General features: G+C 36.8%; 1 protein-coding gene across 2 annotated transcripts in view; it reads left to right on the top strand.

The window, feature by feature from the left end:
* The window catches only part of SEMA5A (semaphorin 5A), a 304799-nt gene that overhangs the window by 170622 nt on the left and 120003 nt on the right, over window positions 1–14174 (top strand). For both annotated transcript variants that reach the window (XM_079301152.1, XM_079301151.1), the window contains 3 exons: window positions 76–174; window positions 1277–1490; window positions 12293–12578. In XM_079301152.1, the coding sequence (XP_079157278.1) occupies window positions 76–174; window positions 1277–1490; window positions 12293–12578 (599 nt within the window). The remainder of the gene's footprint in view (window positions 1–75; window positions 175–1276; window positions 1491–12292; window positions 12579–14174) is intronic.

Genomic DNA, 14174 nt, shown 5'->3' on the forward strand with positions numbered 1-14174 from the left:
GGAAAGCAAAGTGTTATTAGTCTCTTTTGTACTTTGCAGTATCACTGGATATATTCTTTATTTTCTGTGTGGCAGGAGGAATGCCAGAACTATATTCGAGTGCTTCTTGTTGGAGGCAACCATCTCTTCACCTGTGGAACCAACGCATTCACTCCGATCTGCACCAATCGCACGGTAAGGGTTAAAATGTTCTGCCCCACAAGCTAAGGTCCCTGCTCTGAGCCAGCAGATTAAAAGGCAGAGCATGCTGTGGCTGAGAACTGGCTATTTGGGTGTTGATGGGTGAGCTGAAAGGCTGATTTAGCTGGTGACAGGCCAAAGAGGAGAGCTAACCCATCTCTTTTTCAGTCTATTCCTCAGCTGTGGGCAGCTCAGTTCCTCCTACTTGCCAATTTTTATGGACCTTGGGTGTTTATTTTCTGTCAGGTTTGATTGGTATCAATAGGTTTAGTTATAAAATGTGGTTGTGTAGCTGCATACTGTGTATGTGCAGTTCTGGAGAAATTAGGGTACCTGTATTATTGATTTCTGACTGGTGAGAGAGAAATCTTGACTGAGAATATCCATCATTCTCAAACAATAGGCTCCAAAAAGCCTAATTGCAGCATCAGTAATAGTCACTTAAGTATCAAAATGTCACTGTTTGGACTAGGCTGCCTATTTGTTTCAGGAGGGGAGAAACACTTATACACAAAAAAATATCTGTATTGCTAAAAACTCATTGGCAGATTTATTATCTCGAAACTCATTGCACCATTATTTTCAAATAGCATATTAACATCATGCTGTGGTTTACAGTTGAAAGTATTTGGACTCCTAAATCAGAGGTGGTTCTGCTGACTTAGAAAGCTCTTTTTCTTACTCTCATTTTTCATGTGAGATTTTTTCCTAAAAGACACCAAGAAAACAAATAATAGGTTTTTTTTTGTTGTTCTTATCTGCTATGGTGGAAGCCTTATTGATTCTGGCAATCAGGTTTAGTTTTATTTTTCCTAATTTTTGAGCACCTTCTAAAAGAAAACATTTAGGCCTGGTGGATAATGGCTGACATGCATGTTTTAAGTGTCAAAAGGACAAAAAATGAGATCTGACAACATTAAAGTAAGATTTTCCTTATAAGATAACTTGAGATTGATATAGAGGTTGACTCATCACTATTGTACAATACCAAAGCAAATAACAGGTGTTTGTTTTAAGATTTTGCTCAGATTGATACAGCTTGGCTGAAATGATAATTTTTGGGTAACTTTAATTCTTTTTTCTGATTATTTTACAGTTAAGCAACTTGACAGAGATACATGACCAAATCAGTGGCATGGCTCGTTGTCCCTACAGTCCCCAGCACAACTCTACTGCTCTTCTCACTTCCAGTGGAGAATTATATGCTGCTACAGCCATGGATTTTCCAGGAAGGGATCCTGCTATTTATCGAAGTCTGGGGGCCCTTCCTCCTCTCCGAACTGCCCAGTACAACTCCAAGTGGCTGAATGGTGAGTGCTGCTGGACTGAGACTCATATTTTAACTCATGTTCATCATACTCATAGTATTGAGATTCCATTCTGAGAATCTGAATGTTTTTGGAGTATTTTTAACTTAACTTTTAAATTATTTTGCTTTTTTTATGTATTATCTTACTAGTGTAAGTATTATGGAATTTAGTGAATATAGCTGAAGTTTGTAGATATGCCCTTTAATTTATGTAATTTTTGCAGGCACAGGGATGAGATGCACATCCAGGGGTCTTATATGGCAAAGCTGAGTCAGCTTTGAGCAGCAGCTTGCATTGTGCAATTTTTCTGAGTCCCTCAAAAACCTAAGACAGAAAATAAACAGTTTAGAATGGACTGAATTCTCCTGGCTTTCCCTGCAGGTGCCAGCCTTGACAAGTGGAAAAAGTTCAGCTTTCAAGGTGCTTAGGTGGCAGACTGACATTTTTGACACTTAGTATAGCCAAAGGATGGGGCATTGTTTACAAAGCATGTCACAAAATTGTGTTTAGCAGTCAATTTTGTGTCATGGATGTTAATCACGTGATGAGGATTTTCAGCTGGGAGAAGCTGTAAACAGATAGGTATTCCTGAGATGAGGTAGACTGGGTTGCCATTTTGTTTATGACAAAAAAAAAAAAAATGGAAGCAGATTCTTTCAAAATGCAAAAATATTAATAAACATAAGGTGTGAAATTATGTAGATTTTATTTTCCTATGCCTTTTCCAGAAGAAAAAAAAATCATAACACATATTATGTGACACAACAGTCACTATTCCTACAGTACATTTCATGTTATGATGGGATTATTCTCATGTTGGAAAATAAATACAAATATAAATTCTTCTATCTTCAGAACATTTGGTCAGCTGCAAGTAACATATTTTGTTTTGAATATACCAGTTCTCACATAATGTGAATGTTGCATTGTGCTTTTATGATTGATATATTTTATTTGAACAGTGAACCCAACAGAGGTAGCTCACAGAAATTTGTGACCTTTTGTAAAGGTTGGATGATTTTAGAATGTTAATTAACAACAGCAACAAAAAAGTCCTAAATTGTGTCTAACATAAGAGAATTATAGCAGGGCAAAAGAAGTGAGGGGAAAAATGAACTAATTGTGTATATATCCCTGTTCAGGCACCCTTTGTCCACTTAGCTTGGTATTGGAACTAATTGCTGTGCCACACCTGTGTGCTTTTGTCAAAGGGGAAAAATTCTTCATACAGAATTTGCAGCTTAACTAGATATTTTTATGCCAAAGGCACACTAAAATTCCCTCTAGACTTCTCTAATTAATCATTTTCACTGTATTCACATTTTGTCCATTAAAAGCTTCAGATGTACTTATACATTCCCTGTTAGAGTTCATTCTTCTGACTCAAAGCTGTTTATAATTAAGTTACCAGGAAACTGTAGCTTTTATCTTTGGGGAGGAAGAAAAAAAATGAGTTTTGTAATTGGAGCCAGGTAAAGTAAGTCCAATAAAAGATTGAAAACAGCCCAGTAATTATATTAAAGGAAGTGGAAATATTTTCTTGGGTATCTAGTACTGGGGGATTCATCTGCTTGTCTTGGGGATTCATCTGCTTTTATGTCAATTTGTGTGCTTTTATGATTCAGTGCCAAGAAACTACATTAGTTTTTCAGTGCTTGGATTGAAGGGAAGATTTTGCTGTTTTCACCTAGAAAGTAACACAGATCAATAATCCTGCAAGAAAAGTAAGGCATCAACTGTATTGGAAGCTCCCTAGTCAATACCTGTTATGCAGCAGTAGCTCACAGTTACTGTAATTCAGCCTCATTTGAGGTGTTTATGTGCATGCCTGTGTCTGTCAGTGTCTCCAATGCAAAGTTTTCCTCAGAAGCACCCTGGTTTTTCTCACTTAGATTTTCTGTTCTGTGAATCATGTTGGACCAAATCAAATAATGTCTGGGGGTGATGGTTGTACTCTGATTATCTTGTTCTGTGCTTTATTGCTATGCAACAAAGACATTGTTGATTTTTAGTGGCTAGCAGAGAAATTTGGAGATCTTCAATCCCATCACTCAGGCAAAAAGGACTTGCCTGTATGCCTAGGCAGTCTGCACTTGATGTTCACTGCACCTTTTGGTGCAGGATCTTGACATCACAGGAGAAAACTTGTTCTTAATCTTACTTGTCAGAAGGTCTGTAATCACAGGAACAGTGGAGCTGATGTGTCAGGTGGTTTGGGTGTGATGCCATATTACCTGATGTGATTTCAGCTACTGGAATCACAGATTTCATAAATAAAATACATTTACATTGTTGACCCGAGTTCCCCATTTGTTTTGGTTCAGTCATAGTTATGTATTTATTATTGGATCCTGTCTTCTACTGGGGGCTTGATAGACCTGGAAGAAATCCACATCAGCTGAGTACATTAATTGTCAGCTATTTACTGAGCATCATTCTGATCAGTTGCTTAACATTATAAAATTATGGAGAAATCAGGGAGCTTTCATTTTTGAATTATCATTTTCTTGATGCACTCAATACTCTTATCTGGGGGTACAAAGAGTTGAATAGTTCAGTTGAAAGTATTAATTATTCAGCATATGTGTTAAATTAAGCTACAGAAGTATGCTGAGAGAACATAACTGAAGAGGAAAAGGAAAGTTTTTGTGAAGCACAAAGATTTTGAACTGGCACAAATCCAAAAAGCTAGATGGACAGCCCAGCAAGACTGCTCACACAGAAACCCTATTTCTGACTGGAGTTAGTAATTATGGAGCCATCTTTGAGTCTCTCTGCTGTTTGTTCACCTACTAGAAAACATGCTTCAGGATTTGACTCCCTGAATTTTGTCTGGTTAAAAAAATTTTATTGGCAGAAAGGACTGTTCACCAAGTGGTACAGATATCTGCACACTTCCTTGAAGTTTTCCCTATTATTGAGAATTTTAGAGTGTTCACAATCATGTCATCTTCATTGATGGAGGAAAGAAGCATCTCGTGGTACTTACTGAACTTAGTCTCTTTTAAGATTTACAGTAGTAATCTATTTAGCTCTTGAATATCTCTGAATAAGATCACCAGTTACATTTTTCTTTTTTTACTTCGGAACTTCCCTCTGCTTCTAGAAAAAAGAAATTGATGTTGTTTATCGATGCTATTTCTGTCTTCCTGGTGCTGCTGTAGACAACATCAAATGCAGCTGGCCCAAAGGCAACGAGCAGGTTTTTGACCACAGTTGTACCCATGCAGAAATTCTGCTCATCGTGACGAGATGTCATTGAAGCATCAGGCTGCTGCACTGGCATGGCCTGAGCACTCAGCTCACCTCAACAGGGGCTGGGCTGCACACAAAGAATTTATCAAGAGACAATGCAGGGAGAGACAGAGCCTGTGTTATCCTCTTGCCAACCCTGTCAGAACTTGGTACTCGTGTCACTGTTCTCAAAGGGAGCATGATCACCCAGAGGAGTTAACAAGGGCAGCACACCAGCTCTCTCCCCATCCAACACCCAGATGGCTGCAGGATAGTAAGCCTGCAAATGTGGAATAGAGAGCCTAAATCTCCTTCCCATGATGTCATATTTTGGCCTTCTCTTTTTCCATACAAAGGAAAATGTAATGCCTGAATTACTCACATGAATATGTATATATGCACAAACTAATGAAGAAAATGGAAAGACTGCTTACCAGGAATTTACTCTGTCAGGTTTCCTGTTCTGCTGTGTATCCTCTTTTCTCTCTGAATCAAGTTCAGGTGTTTCTGTGCTCAAGAGAAACAATTTGAGGTGTCAGAGCACACACTGGGGATTATGTCTAGAGCAGACATCTCTCCCGCTGATTTCTTCTCCTGACCAAAGCAGTCAGCAAGACACTGAGCTTCAGCCAGCTGCTCAGGTCAGTAAAGGGCAGCATGTTGCTGGAATGTTGTAAAATTTCCCTGGTAGTGTTTCATAAGAAGAATAGTCTGCTTTAACAGTCTGCTATGGATGTTATTAAGTGATGAAAAAAAAATCATTCTTTCATTAAGCTGGCATGCTGTCTGTTTCAGTGTCTTTAAGCTCTCAGTGTAGCAATGTTTAAATCCTATCTGGAGTTGACATAGTATGCTTCTAATTAGACTTCACTGTAGAGTTGATCTGCAAAGTGCAGCAGGGGCAGAATTTGTCATAGTTTTCTCTAGAGAACAGAAGTAAATGTAATAGTTATATTTGCAGTCCACAGTTGCAGTATGTCCAGATTGGCAAGGAAAACCCTTCACTGTTTAAACTTAGAAACCTTTTCTGTAGTCCAACATTTACAGTTAGTAAAGGTATTTTTCCTTTCAATACACCTCTTTAAATCACTAAATGTTATCTGATACCTCAGTGTGAAAGTTGGCCTTAGTCCATAAGATCTGTTTGCTTCCCTCAGCCAATAAAATGGCAAAAAAAAAAAAAAAAAAAAGAACATCCCTGTCTGTTTCATCACACAAAGAAACACTACAATACTTAGTTTCCTAATTTGTCAACTGGCTTTCCTTACAGTTGCATGGGTCTCCAACTACCTTGAAATGATTACAGCTGTTTTCTTTAACCTAGACATGCAATGATAGATGCTATTAGAACATATTAAATTAAAATAAACTGTGTTCTAAATGTCACAACATTTCATCACTGGGCAGACCATAGATGATTAAAGTGTAATCCTATGTCAGATATAAAAATAAAATAAAATAAAATAAAATAAAATAAAATAAAATAAAATAAAATAAAATAAAATAAAATAAAATAAAATAAAATAAAATAAAATCTCTTCCAAATTAGAAGCTAAGGAGATGAGTGTTTGGATTATTCTGCTTTACTGGTAGACATAATATTACCATTTTTCCTCTTGCTGTCCTAAGCATTTGGTTGTTAGATACTCTTACTAAAGTGGTTTTTCTGAGATCACTTTCTTAAAAACACTAATAAAAGATTATTCATCCAAAGCAGATACTTTTAGTCTTCACAAGTAATAGTAAGGGTAAAATTCTTACAAAGGTAGTTTGGTTAGAGGGGTTAAATACAGCTCTGAATCAATGCCTATTATTGTTTGTTAGCAGGCTTTTATTATAACTTTTGCTTCTAGTAGGATGTGTAGAGAGAATTTATGATCTAAGAATAAAATTAGTTCTTTCAATTTTGTTTTTAAGGATTAATGGAAATAGGTATAATAATTCAATGTTATACTTTCATTTTTCTGGCTTTTAATGAAAAGCCTTGTAATTACCTAGTGCAAATCTTTATTATAGAGTATTTCATGTAACTCAAAATCAGTGTGTGCTTGAATGTGCAATGTACTCTTTCAGGTAAGAGACCTGACTGAAAAATATGCAAAGTATATTCTAACAATTTTGCTTATTTTGCAAGAAGATAAATAATAACATGTTTTGGTTGTTCCACCCATAAGGTTGTGTGTATCATCATTTTTGACAGTATCCTAAAATAGGACATACCATAACAGGTGGTTGGCTAAATCTCCTTAAAAAACACTAGATTACTGTGTGTGTGGAATTCTGGATTCAGTTTTAAGTAACCATCCATGCTTCTGGATCTTATGATAGATCCCTATAATTCACTCAAAATTCTAGAGATTTTGAGTGAATTAATGAAGTCCCTATATATTTTTCACCCTTGACCTGCTGCCCCTGCATACATGGATTTGCAAGGTGTCTATCCAGTGAATGCAGGTGACAAAATCCACTGAACCCCAGGTGCAACTTTCAAAGGCTTCAATAAGTATTAGGTTAGAGTAGAGACTGCCTTCTGTGACTAAGTTTGCCATTGGCAAATTTGCATCAGGAGAATGATATAATAAATTTCAAAGTTTATGCCATGTAAGAACATTTTACCTTGAAAATGAGGGAGATTTATTTGAAATAAACAGCAGGAAATAAAAGAAGAAATTTTGTAATACCATTTTTGAAAACAATTTTTCAGAAAAGAAATAATTGCATTTCAGAATGTATTAGAGTACATCAGTAAAAAAGTAATGAGTGCATCCAATTTCATGATTATGCTGAATTGTATTATACAGTCTATCAACAATATAAGAGGAGATTGGAAAAAAATGTCTGGGATACACAGTTTTAGTGTATTTTGCTGTCCTTGCTCTTCCATACCTATAAAATTTTCAATTTACAAAAAGAAAAGAATGTGAAAGAAATTACGGGCAGCTAAGGCATTGCAAAGGAAATAGTGAAAATAGATTGGTAGACAGCTACTCTGTGGCAGGTTGGCATTTTTAGCATGCATCACAGATAATTGTGAAACACAGAGGAAAAAAACCTATTAATAAACCATTTTCAGCAGTTTCATACAGGACTTAACATTTTACAGTTCAGCTCCTGGGGATGGTTATAGCTGTGATGACCACAAGTTATGTATTACTTTTGAGACCTATATTGCTGTAGGAAAATTTTACTCTGTGATTAAAATTTGTCCCTAAACCTTCATGAGCAGTGACACCTTGGTCAGCCCAATGCAAGGTTGTTAATTTTTTTCCAACAGCTGCAAAGGGCCACAACTAAATGAACATACTTAATGAATATGCAGAGATTGCAAAATGAAATTGGTTATGTTAGTAAGATAAAAGGAAATAATACAGACTGGCACATCTGAAGCTTAAATTCTTTCCATTACTTTAAGTGTCCCTTTTGAAGAGCACTTCTAGTTGAAATGTGAAGTTTATTCAAAAAACCTTAAATGCATCTTTCTAGAATTAATGTTATTAAGCATTTGGCTGAATACAATTATTTGGAAGAAATGGGTCTTTAGAGATGAACAGTATATTCATTGATCTAGTGAGGTCAGTGAAGAAGTGAACAAGTTCCAGAGAGACTTTCAACATTAGAGCAGTATCTAAACTCCTAAAATTTTGAATATACTACGTATTCATGTATCTTTGTGTGTGTGCCTTATTCTGAGAGGAGTATATATGCAGATACCATCTGATTTGTATCTAAATCAGAAAAAAAAAAAAAAGGCTTTCTTTTAATGTTTCTGGTGTTAATTTCCTTTTGATTGGGTCTTCAAATGCCTTGCCCTTCAGATGTGAGTGGTCACATCTCACAGGGACAGCCAGTGGAAATCACAGCTCTTACTTGCTTAGGGTAGGCTTTGGACCCTTAAATCCTTAAGGTTAATTGCTGGTACCTCCTTAAAGAAAATTAGGTCATTTCCTGTCACTCTGGAAGCAGTAGCATCCACTAACTATGTAAATTAAGCCATGTTCAATCGCTTCAGAAGTGAAGCTATAAGGATTAAAGAGCACAAGTGAACTTTCTTGTTCCTAAGTTCAGCCAGCAACAAGAGGCCAAAATTACCTCAGGTGCTCTCAGGGAGCTCTTTTAGGCTCCCGTTTCCCATTTCTGCCCACAAAAATATTCCTGTACAGTTTCTCTCATCCTTTTACCCATTCAGACTGCCATCCACACCACTAAATGAAAAAGGCCCAGGAAATAAGGTTATGCATGACACCTTTGGAGAGTGGAAAGGGAGAATAGTCTAAAGGGAGTCATTGTGTCTTCCTGTTAAGTGCTTTCACATTAAGAACAGAGACTGTGCTCCCCAGAAAATGTAGGTTTGTCTCCAACCTTCAGAAAAAAGAATCATGTTATTTCCAATTGAAGCACTGCCTTGGCTTTGTATGATTATCTTTTTTTTGCATTAACTTAGAAGAGTCTGTGGAGAGATGTCCTTGTTGGGCAGTCATGTTGCTTTATGAAGGAAATGGTAGAGATTCCCAGGATTTGTGCTGAGTGAGCAAACTTCATAAATTGCAGAGCAGTGGGTTTGCCCAGGGGCAGGACTAACTAGCCAGCCAGTGCTTTCAGTGCTTGGGCTTGTGCTCTGTGTAGCATTGCTTCATGATGTACACTGGGGATACTTTTCGGGTCACATTGACAAAGTCATTTTCTTGCTTTCCTGATTCCACTAGTTCCATTTAATTTGGGAAAGTCTAGTCAACCTGACACATCCATAAATTGAGTATATAAAACACCCAATAAAGGTCGTACACAATACTTGTGACATTATTACAGGTTGACATTCTTGTTCCAACTGTATCATGTCACATAGCAGAATCCTTGCACTTGTTGTGATCTGATAAATCAGAAACAAGATGTATTTTCCCTTCCAAGAACTATTTGCAAAGTCAGCGTGAAACAAGAGATTCACTTCATTTGCTGCATTAAAACCTTACATGGTAAGGCCTCCCTGTCAACAAATAGCAGTTCACAGCACAATATTTGGACACATAAGAACTGACTTTTCCTAGCTGAGCAGCCACTTTTTTTGTCTGAAGTTTTGAAGTGACCCTGTTCATATTTCCCAAAGAGAGAATGAAATAAACAAAGTCTGACATGATAATCCTTCCATATCCACTGAATTCCCCAAGGTAACTCTGAGGTTGTTATGTTTAATACAAACGAAAGCAGTTTTTATGAGTTTCAACAGCAGGTCACAATTTCAGCAGTTCATAATCAATAAAGTGTAGGTGTTTGCAGATGTATATATTGTTTCTTAGTTTTGAAACCATGAAATATGAGTACAGGTATTTTTATGCATGTGTTATGATTATCAGTGCAATACTCTCTGTTGAAAGGTTGATACGGATTTTCAAGAATCCTGAATACATTCTGAATGCATTTGATATTATTTTTGCTCCTATAGTTTGTGAAGTTTATTTTATTTTTGCAATACATCATTCTTTACACTGGTGCTTCCAATAGTGTCTTTTTAAACTCTGCAGTGAGATGCTGTGGTGCCAAAGTAGAGATCTTTTTATATTGGTGGGCCTCCAGTGAGAAATATCTTCAGGCCTGATTACAAGGCAGGGCCTCCTTTTATAATATTTGTACAATATGTTTTTTGTGGGTGGATCAAACTGATTTTGAGTATTTGCACAGTAGGTTTTTGACACTTTTGAAGCCTTTGAAGCAAAATCTCTATTGTTAGGAAAGTTTTGCACAGATGTGGAATGAAGATTTAAGATTCCAGTAGGGTTAACATTACTAATAGTTCAGTTCTTTGTATATTGTCACTTTAATTTTATTTTTTTTTGTTATGATTCCATAAGTCCTGTCCAACTATTTTGTCTTTTTTATTCCTTTTTTTTAAAGACAAATGCACTGATAGTATGTAACTTATGAAGGCTCAGGACACCAACAAGTTCTTAAAACTGTTGGGTTGTGACCTGCCAGCAAAATACCTGTGCAGCTCCAAATGTGGAGAAAATGTGGTGTGTTCCAGACTGCTCTCAAGGAAGGATTTCATAAAATAGAGAGTGAAAATTACAGGGAGGAGCGAGAGCACTATTGGATCTGCTCAACTTCATACATCTGAGGCAGCTCATAATCACTGCTGCCAAAAACCTGCCCTGGGAACTCTCAGCACAGCAGATAGAGATGGAAGAGGCCACATTACCTGGGATCTGCTTTGTCTTCGAAAAAGGTTTTTTTGGACTGCTGTGAGGCAGTGCCAGCTTCCTTGCCTTTCTAGTGGCCCTCTGAAGTTCTGATAGGTTTGAGACACTCCTGTAAAATGCTCACATTGAATTACAACAGCCTTTACAATATATAACAACCTATGCAATAGTGCTGTCAAAAAATGTTCACCTATAAATTTTGTTTGTAGTGTTTCTTCACAACAGATGTTTTTTAAAACAATTTTGTTCATTTGCTTTCCCATTTAAGAATAAATTTGGAAATCAGAAACAAAAGTTTTCTTGTTTCTCAGAGGTATCAGTGTTTTAAAAGGGTTCCTTGCACAAGTAGAGATCTTCACCAATCTGTGTATCAAATTTATCTTTCCTTTAAGAACTTATCAACTTGTCTTCTAAGGTCATGGACTTTCCTCAGTTCTGGTAATCCTTGCAGGAAATGGACCACATGTTTATTGTCTTTGGTATCCACCGTTCTTTATTTTCTTTTCTTTCAAGAAGTATCACCATCTGTTGCTTTCCAGATTATTTTTCACATGTTCTCTAATTTCTCCTTTATCACCATCAGGTTTTTTGATTGCTTTTTTGATCAGTTTTCAATTTTTAATTTTTTTTAAAGAAAGAAAAAATAAATCAGTAATGCTCTCAAAAGCATTAAGCAAGATAGGGTTAAAATGCAGTTATCTTACCATCAAATATTGTGTAGATCTCTTATCTTTTAAGTACAGCCTCTGAGCACATTTTTACTCACCATCAGTTACCACCCATTATTTTGCTAATCTGGAGTAATGGCATGGTGACAAAGCAGAAACAGATTTAAAGCAATTACAATATAAGAATTCACTGTGCCCTTATGTGAAGAATGAAGTCTGAGATGCTTTCAATGGTGGAATACAGTGAGCTGGGCCAAGGTTGCCCAGCACAGTCATGTTCTATAAACAACTAGAGCAAAGCCTGTCAGGCCACGTGTCGTGGTTTGACCCCACATGGCAGCTCAGCTGGCTTTGTGCTCTGTGGGGTGGTGTCAGAAAGAAAGGGCCTTGGCTCTGTGTAGGTGCTGCTCAACAATAACAAAAACATCCCTGAATTACCAACACTGTTTCCAGCATAAATCCAAAACACAGTGCCATACTAGCCACTAGGAAAAAAAAATAACTCTACCCAGCCAACCCCAGCACATCATGATCATGTATCTCATAATCCCAGCTGGACATGAGCTGGCTGTCAGATGTCAAGATGCCATATCCCTGAAGGATATTAAAAAGTGTGTTTATCTAAATATAATACTTGAAGATAAATCCAACTTCCACATTAGTATATCACAAGAAGGCAATAAATGATCTTTCCTTCTGTTATTTTCAGAACCAAATTTTGTGTCATCGTATGACATTGGGAACTTCACCTACTTTTTCTTCCGGGAAAACGCAGTGGAGCATGACTGTGGGAAAACAGTTTTCTCTCGTGCTGCTCGGGTGTGCAAAAATGATATTGGTGGCAAGTTTGTGCTGGAGGATACCTGGACTACCTTCATGAAAGCTCGTCTGAACTGCTCTCGCCCTGGAGAAATTCCATTTTACTATAATGAACTTCAGAGTACTTTCTTCCTGCCAGAACTGGACTTGATCTATGGGATTTTTACCACTAATGTGTAAGTAAACTGAATGATGTATTTTATTTTCTTGCTGTTTGTGACAGCAAAACCTAGAACTTCTGAGCTACTCTCTTCTGCATATGCCAAATAAACATCATAAATTCAAACTACAGTTTTGCCCAATCCTCTGTTTTCTGTGAACAAGTATCAGTTCCAAATGTTTCCCACATGAATTGTTGAAAACAAGTGAAGGAATGAATTTTTAATATTTCCTTACTGCAGAGAGCCAGTTGTGTTTAAGACTATTCTGTCATATTCTTCATTTATTGCTAGAAAGTTTTTTATTTTTATTTTTACTATTACAATATGTAAATGCATTGCATATTTATGGAATAAATAATTTATAATTTTAATGTGACCTGATCATGAATTTGACATAATGGAACTTGACCTTGTCATAAAGAACTCATCTTACCCAAAACAGCACAAGAGGTGCTCTTATCTATTTTAATTTAGTCCTAATATATCCTTATGTGAGTTTGAAGGTCAAACCAAGAATTTAACCTATTTTTAAGTGAACCTGTTATATCTATAAAGTAAAATTAAAATAAAAATATAGAAGTTCAATTTGGTCTTAAAAATGCAAATTTGTTAGATATTAAAAAGTTGAATGGACATAGAAGAGACATTTACCTCAGAAATGTCTTTTGTTAATTTAAACAAGATGGCTGGTGTTCAAATGCTGCTCAGTGACAGCGTCCTCTGTGTTATCACTGTGCAGCCCCATGTTCGGACCAGTGGAATAATTTCCGATTTTGAGTTCCAATTCTCTGACCTTCTTGTAGTGTCTTGCTGTGTAAATTGGTTTTGTCTAGAATTTTAAAAGGTCCCTGGGCACCAAAAATAGGTAATGCACCCTTGAGCACAGGGATACCTACCTTTTATGAATATCCATTAACTGGGTGGGAACATTAACAATTTAATGCAAACAAATGATAATCCCTATGCATTCTAGACAGTGAGCATGAATTTGAGTTCATTTAGGCATCTTCCACACTCAGGCTCACCGCTGGGCTGCAGCTCAGGCTGTGAACAGGACTAGTGAGATGAGATGCTTGCACCAGGCTGTGGCAATTCCTAACTCATGACATTGGATGATGACTTTAGCCTATTTCTACGATGGAGTAATGCAGGGTATCTAAGCACTGTTCATGGAAAGAGAATAGCAGAGACTTTGAGATTACTGGGGATAAGAAAATTTGGTGTTTCAATCAGTACTTTTAATTTTGTTGTTCTATTTTCCTAATTGGTCATATACTAAAGACAGGTATTTGTCAGGTGGCATCCACCTGCACTGTTCAACCAGATCTTTCTTGAGAAGCCAAAGACAATCCTAGACAAGTTCCTGCCACGAAAAGCCTGAGCAGAGGGATTCTGCTCTAGAAAATCCATGGGGCTTTGGCCATGGAAAGGGAATGATGTTTCTGATGCTTCCTGACTCTCCTGAAAATGGACTTGCTATTGTTAAGACTACCTTGCCACATGAAAGTAAACAGTATTTTAAACCTTGCTGCTACTTTCCTCTTCCCTCGAGACCCAATGTTCTGACTGTCAAAGAGAGATGGATTGTTCAAAGAGGATCTAATTAATTCT

The sequence above is a fragment of the Erithacus rubecula genome, assembly GCF_903797595.1.
Source record: "Erithacus rubecula genome assembly, chromosome: 3".
Lineage (NCBI taxonomy): Eukaryota > Metazoa > Chordata > Aves > Passeriformes > Muscicapidae > Erithacus > Erithacus rubecula.